Source organism: Thermobia domestica, chromosome 10, assembly GCF_964235325.1.
Source record: "Thermobia domestica chromosome 10, izTheDome1.hap1.1, whole genome shotgun sequence".
In the NCBI taxonomy this organism is placed as follows: Eukaryota; Metazoa; Arthropoda; class Insecta; order Zygentoma; family Lepismatidae; genus Thermobia; species Thermobia domestica.
The window spans coordinates 229,825,559-229,834,622 of record NC_137463.1 but is presented as its reverse complement, the minus strand read 5'-3'; the positions used below and the strand labels follow the sequence as shown (position 1 = coordinate 229,834,622).

Sequence of the window (9,064 nt, the reverse complement as noted above, 5' to 3'; positions counted from 1 at the left end):
TGATTGAAAGATCAAACGAGTATGAGCAAGGGCGCCCATCAGGGGGAGCAAGGCGGGGTGCTCGCCCCCTAGAGGAAATTGTACTTCGGAATATCGAAAACCTAATAGAATTTTTAGAATAGTTACAGCAAAATTTGAAACTATATTTGAAATGTCGCTTTTTTCTTGCCCCCCCTTGGAAACCACAACATGGGCGCCCTTGAGTATGAGTGGCCCCTTCGTGCTGCATTCCTCGACTACGAGAAAGCATTTGACATGATAAACGTTGCAACAGTTATCAGCTGTCTCAAATCTATCCGTATTGAAGAATTCCGACATAAAAGTCATTGCAAATATCTATGAAAGCCTGTGCGAGTATTGTTATTTGATTGTACGAGGACTGCGAATTGAAACGGGAGTACGACAGGAAAATTCAATTATCTTCATTAGATATTTTGGCTCAAAGAAATTCCAACTCTGGCAATGATTTTGGCGCAAAGAAGTTCCAACCTTGTGATGGTTTACCAATGCGTGGGGGTAGTAGAATGGAAGTGTGGGTGGTGTGAATAGTAAATAATAGACTAGAAAATAACAATAATGTGATTATAGTTTGTTGGTGTGACAAGTATAACCAGTAGAAGAAATGGAAGGCATTGTCTGAATCGAAATTATTACATTTTGCTGTGTCTAAAATTAACAACTCCCAGTGACAATGAATGACGATAGTTAAACAAAGAGTTTTTAAATACTTCTTTACTTGAGGTAATTAATATATATAAGTGGAAACAAATCGTTTGAACACTGATCCAGCTAGGATCTTGTTAAGTTACTGTGTTTATTGTCTTTCAGTTCGACAATCAATCGTATTTCATTTTTCAGTATGTTCGCGAACCATGATTTGACCGGCATATCTTCCTATAAGTGACACGAAAATGTAGGCAGTGGTCAACGTGAATAGTAGAAGTTGACACTAATTGTGGTTAACACGGAATATGTAATCAGCTTGGAAATAACCACTCCTGCATTCCGTTTTTCACAAGAGTACAATAATCTATTTCGGGTATGGCAGTCATTATCTACCTGATTTTCTGGCCAGTTACCAATACTTGGTGCAGGTTCAGTTTGACGCATGAATCCGGTTGTTTTAATTCACAAGTTTGTATTTCAAGTAAAGGATGAAAATAGAAGATACGAATGTGCATGTTGATGATAGCCTGACATATATTAAGGTTGGGCTGTAAATGTAATGCTTGTATGTGCCAAAACTTATCATAATATTGGTACTTTATCTTTGTAAGCGTAGTTCGTAAATTAATCAAAACTTGTAATAGGCTTTATGAGTAGTGTAACAATAACTAATAAATATATTTCTTGTGCAGGTTAACGAGCTGATGTTTAATTTAGAAATTATTTCAATCGCTTTTCTTCGCTTAAATAATATAATACATTCTAGGGTGTTTTTCTTGGCGCTTGCCCAAACAATTGATAATAGGCCTGCAAACTGATAGATTATTAAAATTATGACATAAATTTCGTTTACTTCCGCTAGCTTATAAGACGTTAAATTAGTTTAGTGTAGATTCTGTTCGGTTTACCTATTAGTAACCTAATCGCGATGAGGCTGAGCGGAATTTAAACAAAAACTATTATTTATGCGAAAATCACGCCCCAGTCTGTGCAAGGAAGAATAGTATTTCTGTTCGGGTCAGGGCGAAGTTGGGGATTAATGTAGGTAGCAGGCGCGTTAGTGATGGTGTGTGGGAGTAAACTAAGATTTACGTAGGAAATGCAAGTACGTGGTGGGTACCGAAAGTGGGCGTGTCGCCGCCATCTTCAATGTAATAGGCAAGGTTCTAGAATACAAGTCCCCTTCCCATTTAGCTGTAATAAAAACAGAAAACAACGTGCCCTGCGGGGCTCTAATCCGTCTTCACTCGCTGACGCTCGCTCGACAATACTGTATGAATTAAATATTTGGTACAGAAAGGAACCAACCTAGCTAGTAACCTATATGAGGGACGTGTGTACTAGAACCTTCTCAGTGTAATATGGTAGGTGTCCAGCTCGACGAGCAGAGTTTTACTGACCAAATTTCAGCCTATTCTTACTTCTGCTTTGAAAGTTAGAGGTGAAAAACTCTTCCATACAACACATGTAAAGTCAATTTTAAAATTTAGAAAAAAAAAAAAAAAAAAAAAACGAAGAATTATATTTCACACTCGGATAAAAGAGTAGAGTTAAATTATGCCAATCTAGCGTATTCTAAGCTAACCAAAATTAACCTATCCAAACCTCATTAATAAAGTTGATGCTGCCCTATTTGAGGTCCGCATAAATTTGGAAATTTCACGAAAGGAGTATTATCTTTATTCCAGAAGAACAGTGTAAGTATAAAACATATAGCAAAGTTTGTTCTTACATAATTATTAGTTTACACCAGGGTGGAAAAAAATCATGATTTTTTTAAAAAAAATCATTTTTGTTGATTTTTTTATTTAAATCGATTTTTTTGATTTAAATCAAATTTTTCTCCTCGTAAATTACAAGTCGCGAACTGAAGAAAAAGCATTAGGAATTAGTATTAAATGCTAATTATGCCATTTAAGTGAAAGTATTAGGATTGAATTTTGAATTAATCCCCAATTGTTAACCCCAATCATTGTTTCTTAACCCTTTTAAATTATGGCTTTTTTAAAAAGGAAAATTATAGACTTTCAGTCAAGCAGCTACATCATCCCTATTTATCCTAGGATCATGGTTCATACCTCATTCTTTTCAGAACAGAACAGCTTTTGAAACGGTAACATTCAGATTTCCCTATTATGCCCCTGAGGCGCGAAATTTTCAGAGAAAATGTTTTTTTTCTGACTTTTTTTTTCAAATTTTGATCCCCTCTAGACTCTAGACTCATACCTCAAAATGAACTGGGAAATACTAAGGGGTGTACTAAATGTGTGTATAAAATTTCAAGCTATCTTAAATAGTAAGGGCGGGGAAAATATTTAACAATGAACTAAGAACATCCCCACAATGCCCCAGATAACACGCATGTAATATAGAAATTTTCTCACATCTCTATTTATCCTAGGGTCGTGATTTGTATATTATTCTCTTCAGAATAAAGAAGATTTTCAATCGTATCATTCAAATGTCTCCATCGTGTATCTGGGGCGGTAAAATCAAGAAAAAAGATATTTTCTGTTAAAAAAAATATTATTTTTTACTTTTTACCCCTCTGGACCAACCCTCTCTTTTAAGGTAGAGATCTGAAACACTGAAAAATACTAAAAGGTGCATTGAATAAATGTGCAAAATTGCAATCTTCTAGGTGCAAAAGTAAGCCCGCGAAAAATATGCCCCAAATCCCCAGATTCGCTTATAAAACAGGATCTCAGGCAACAGTTTCCTGAAACATCCCTATTTATCCTAGGATCATGGTTTGTACGTCATTCTCTTCAGAATAGAACAGCGTTTCAAATGGTACCATTCATATGTCTCCATCTGAATCGCGTTTTTTTTTTTTTTTTTTAAATACATTTTCCCTCTAGACCTCCCTGTTTTCACGCAGAGATCTGAAAACATCTGAAAAATACTAAGGGGTGCACTGAACGAGTGTGCAAAATTTCAGTCTTTTGAATGCAAAATGTAAGCCTGCCGAAAAATAATAATAATAAGCATTAAAAAATATTTTTTTTTAAATTTATGATGTCATTACACACTATGTCTGGACGCAGGAAGGCGTGAAAGCATATGTAACATATTCTACAGTGCTTTCAGTCTTGGAAAAGAAAACGAAGTAAAAAGGTTCATTGGTACTTTTTTAATCGAATAATGAAGATTCGATTTTTAATAGGATAAAAATAGGTAATATAATTTAAAAGGTTAAGCATTAAGGAAAAAGTATAGCAACATTTATCAAAATGTCACTTTTTTTCACAAAAGTTACTGATATTTGGTAGGGGTATATTTTTAAAAAATTGGAACTAGCTTGAGGCACGAAATACATAAATTTCACCTAAAGTTATAAATCTTAAAAAAAAACAATCGGAGACGGGATAGGACCCCTCTATTTACGCCCTATTATCTGGGAACAAACAAGCAGACGCGCACGCGAAAGAATTTTCGTCTTAAATGTCGATGGTGATTTCCCCGTTGGAACAGTTAACGATTTAAAAACCCAAACCCATTGTTACGAAGAGAAGAAAGCAGTATTGCTCCGTTATCCGTTCAAAACGGGATTTTCCCTAATCATCCTGTGCATGTCACGTGTTTTCATACTATGCTGTACATACTGTACATTTCAGTCTCATTGTAGTATAATCATTAACTTCCGTAACCGAAATAATACAACAGAAACGGGATTTTACTTATTTTCACTTTAAATTATTTTATTTCGGAATTTGATTTAAATCAGCGATTTTTATTTAAAAAATCAAGTGATTTAAATCAGACTTATTTAAATCAATCCACCCTGGTTTACACACATATCCATCGTCGTTGGTCCTACGCGGCTCTCTGAAGTGCAGTGCCTAGTTCGGTTAGATTACATTCTTATTATTTGGTGGTCGTCTAGCGTATGATGGTTCGTGCTTTTCACATAGTCGTTTTAATGGCAGACCTCCGAACGAGTATTTTCCATAGCAAGTAAGACCACCTCAGATGAATTTGCTGATCGGAAAAGCAAGTATGCAATGAATGTTAGTATGTGACCCTAAAACAGGATATAATAGAAATATTTTTTTTATTGCTCGATTGTACACACGCACGTTATTGTCGGTTTACTGTAGCCTGGCGCTATGTTTTGATACAAAACCTGGCCAGTGAATCTTAGCAGTCCTTCCCCTACTTTCCCCTTATAGCAGTTGTAACAGTGGAACTAACTCATCAATTTTAGCATTAGTAGGGTTTGGTATTTGCAAGTTGCGTAAATTTCGAAAGAGTTTACTTCTTCTCTAATCAGGACCGTAACTTGTGTGGGACAGGGGAGGGGCAACTTCCCCCCAGGGAGGTTCCCCGCCGTTCGAAGGGGCCCATTTGGAGACAAAATTTTCTTAATCCACATACAATACGAACATGAAATTATAAATGAAGCATCAAACAGTTTCACTACATTACATAAAGCAGCGCACAAAAGTAAATAAAACGAAAGAGCCGTGTGCCGCTTCAGTAAGAAACGTCTATTATTAGGGGCCCTAGAAATAACATTTATTCGTATGGCTTTGAGATTTGTCAATGTTGTCCCCTTAAATAATTTGTCATGTATGGAACGGGCCCAAGGGCGTAAGTAACGGCCCCGCAGACCTTACCGTGAGGGAGGGCCCACAGGCTCCGGGGGGCTTAAATAGTAAGAAAAAGATAGAAAGTGGGGGGCCCAAGAATGAGAAAAACAACTTTTTCTAGGAGGCACAAATACACGTATTAATGCTTGCCCCCCAGAAAGAAATCTAAGTTACGGCGCTGTCTCTAATGTGAATTTGTTGGTACACTTCTGCTAATAGTTAACTATATCAGGTTGGTCTCTTTAAACCTTGGGCCGTGGAGAGAAACAATCTTACAGGAGGACAGTATTCATATTTTAAGAAGGTGAGGAAAGGAGAGCAAGGATGAGAAAGATGAGAAGAAAGAAAGAAACACTTCTACATTTACTTCATAATGAATTTAAACACATATAAACGAAAAAGGGATGTCGCAACCCACCACCATAATATTTGTGGAAGTGTTGGCAACATAATATTCTGAAGGAATATATTTCCCGCCAATTCTGGGGCCTCAGTGTTTGGTCCAATTCTGGTCTTGCAGCAGTGGCGGATCCAGGGGGCGATCGTGGCGATTGCCCCCCAGGAAAGGAAACATTCTCATTTTATATATTTAAATAAAACCCAATCCCAGAGTTTGGAGCTCTTAAAAATAGCTCTAAGTAGCAGTAGTAAAACCCACCGCCCCCAAGAAGTCCGTCCTGGATCCGCCCCTGCCTTACAGAAGCTACCATCTAGTCATTCACCTCGTGGGACTGAGGAAAACCTTAATAAGGAATACCGGCCAGAGCCGGGTTCATGCCCACGCTCGATCTAGCTATTTTAGTGCCTTTTTTGTGTTGCACAGTGTCTGGTAAAGGCACCCAAACAGGGCAAATGTGTACAGCTTTAAAATGTTTAAATGTTAAAATTCGCTTTATACTGTACTTTGAACACGTAATTCAATGTGTATTATATTCTTCTTACAGCAGCATGGTTTATATCCTAATACTTTAAGTCTATGGTTGTTAATATTTATAATTATTGCATCATACTAATCTTTCTCAAAGCTCGTTCAATTAGTATGAAATTCTACACTTAGCAGTTTGCAACATTGCAAACCTTCACCAACAGGCAATATGTAGCGAGAATATTTCCACCTATACTCGCATCGAAATTCCCAGCCCTTGTTTACAATCAGTACAATATGTTTCTGTCGCCTTATCATGAAAACAATGCTGTGCAGCGAACCTAACGGTCTTCCCTCCCTCTGTTTATTGTTTACAACACAAACTGCCATCTTCCAATATTGCCAGGCGTACAAGGTTTTCGCACACTTTCGAAAAAGAACACTTGTACAAAATTGAGTGTGCATTATATGTAAGATTGTATTACATAATAACTTACTCAATTTGTCATAACGTTAATAGCTCAGTCATCTCAAAAGAAGCAATTTATGTAGTAATAGCACTTAGTCCATGACTGTGCAGAAGTAGGTACATTCGGTTCGGAGATTCATGTGCCTGGCAACCATGAATTAACCATGTAGGGGTGAGAAGCAAGGTTTTGACGCTCGCACTACAATTGTTGTTTGTAAACAATCTTCCATCCTAGAGTGAACAGGCAATACCAGCATGTTATGTACGAAGATGTAATCAGCTCATCAAAGTGAGTTCAGTAACAAATATATATTACCTGTAATTTTCATGCGCACATCTACTCATATTAGAACTCTCCTACTAGTTATTTTTGTTTTTCCGTGTTCGCATTTGGCATTACGAGAGAAATTTATCTATAAATGTACTCCTGAAAATTAGATCTTGTTTTCATAAGTTATTTTATCTGTCAGGTCTTTCAGTAGCCACATTCAAAACGAAATTATTGGAAAATCGCGATAAAGTTACGGAGAGTTTTGACCATGTATATTTGCAATACTGGTGTGGTCATGTTTCAGTGGTAGAGCGTTCACCTCTGGTGCATAGGGTCCCAGGTTCAAACCCTGGTCCCGTCAAATGAACTTTGTGGTGGACAAGCACCGTGTGCATGGGTTTCCTAGGGGCTCTCCCATTTCCTCTCACTTTCTTCACTTCACTATTTCATTCATTTCTCATCATCATCGTCTCTTTTAGCGTAGCCGGCATAATCGTCCCACGGAAAACTCAAAGTTTGTTTGTTTTGTGTGTGTGTGTGTGTGTGTGTGTGTGCATGTATATATATATATATATATATATATATATATATATATAACTGATATGCACTGTAATCGTGGTTCTATGTTACATTGTATCGTAATGTGTTTTTTCGTATTATTTGAGTGAGTTCGAAATTTAGAAAATAACTTTCGTAACAGAAATAAATTATCTGCTTTAAATCTTAATGTGTTAATTTAGAAATAATTTAATAAATCGCTAAGATGTCTGTTATGTATTGTTAGTAATTTTGTTGATCAAGTGTAGTGTACAATATTAATGGATTGATTTATAAATTTGCAAATTTCTTTTGACGTTACACAAAAAAAGTAACAGAAATTGAATTTTTCAGATCTATGTATACCAAAATGGGTGCCTGCAATGTGACTGATTTATGCCGTCTGTGTGCTTCTAAGGATGGATTACAGTTTCACATCTTCGGTGAAGTTGCTACCTTACAGTATCAGGTCTCTTTAAAGATGTGGACATGCTTGTCAATAGTTGTAAGTAATTCCAGATTTACTTAAGAGAAGGTTAAATATGTAATGCATGTTTGGATGTTAATGAGAATAAATATCACGCGACCGATGATGGGATGTTCTGGTTTAAAGAGCGTACTTCTGTTAGTTTCTTAATTGAATACACACTGGATTGCTGGGCATGATTCTGTAGTGCCGGACAAGTCCACTCAGACCACTGAGCACCGACTTCAGGAGTGAGAGAGTGAGTGGCTGTTCTGGGAAGTGGACTTGGTAGCGTAGTGGTTAACGCATTAGCACGGTATGTCGAAGATTCTGAGTTCGAGTCCCGGTCCAGTCTTATTCAGTTTTTCACTCTTTGTGTGTTATTGAATTCGCACCTACAGAGGGTCTGGTGTGTAAAAAAAATTAGGTTGCTTTCTTCTTTCATTAATATACAAATATTCTATACTTTGATTTGACTGTCGAGTCTACTTTCGTCCGAGTATAAGCACTTGTTTATCGACCAACATCAGGATTCCTTGAATAACTAATACTCTAGTTTTAATAATTCGTATGAAGAGAATAATTTAGATGCCTCTGAAATATTTTTTTTATTACAACTAGCCGAACCTGCGCTCTCTACACAGCGCATCAGTCACATATGAGCATGAATCTCCTTTTCATTTCTCACATCTGTATATGTCCCTTTACAAGCACAATTAAAAGACGTCTTGATTAAAATTGGCAAGGGGTACCATAAAGAGGAGATTTTTTTCGATTATTTTTTCAATATTTCGCACCATTTGCAGGATTTCAGCCTATTTCTAATTAATGTATGATCAGTGTTTTCTTTCTTCTTACATACAGTATGTAATAAGCAAGTACATTACATACACAATTAATTATGTCAGTGAAATATGGTGTTCATTGGGCAAAACATTCCAAAAAATATTCATCTTAGCCTGGAGAAATGGTTATCCTTCGTTTTTCATTATCATTTGGCCATGAAACAAACGCCTGAGAGATATATAACCCCTGTATACAACTTCGTGGTGTTGGAATGCATAACTCATAGGGTATTATGCTTTGTTTTTTTTTTTAAATTTCAACACTTCCAATGCACCCCTGAAAAATCGAATAAAGAAATAACAACCATATTTCTTTTAAATATTCATTTAGAACTAGATAATCTACACAAAAT

At 36.5% G+C, this 9,064-nt stretch overlaps 1 protein-coding gene across 1 annotated transcript in view; it reads left to right on the top strand.

Moving 5' to 3' along the window:
• Positions 1-450: 450 nt before the first annotated feature.
• LOC145663045 (uncharacterized) overlaps positions 451-9,064 on the top strand; it is a 29,797-nt gene continuing 21,183 nt past the window's right edge. Inside the window, exons 1-2 of the mRNA XM_081729203.1 lie at positions 451-741; positions 7,755-7,905. Coding sequence (XP_081585329.1) covers positions 7,759-7,905 — 147 coding nt within the window. The 5' untranslated portion in view covers positions 451-741; positions 7,755-7,758. The remainder of the gene's footprint in view (positions 742-7,754; positions 7,906-9,064) is intronic.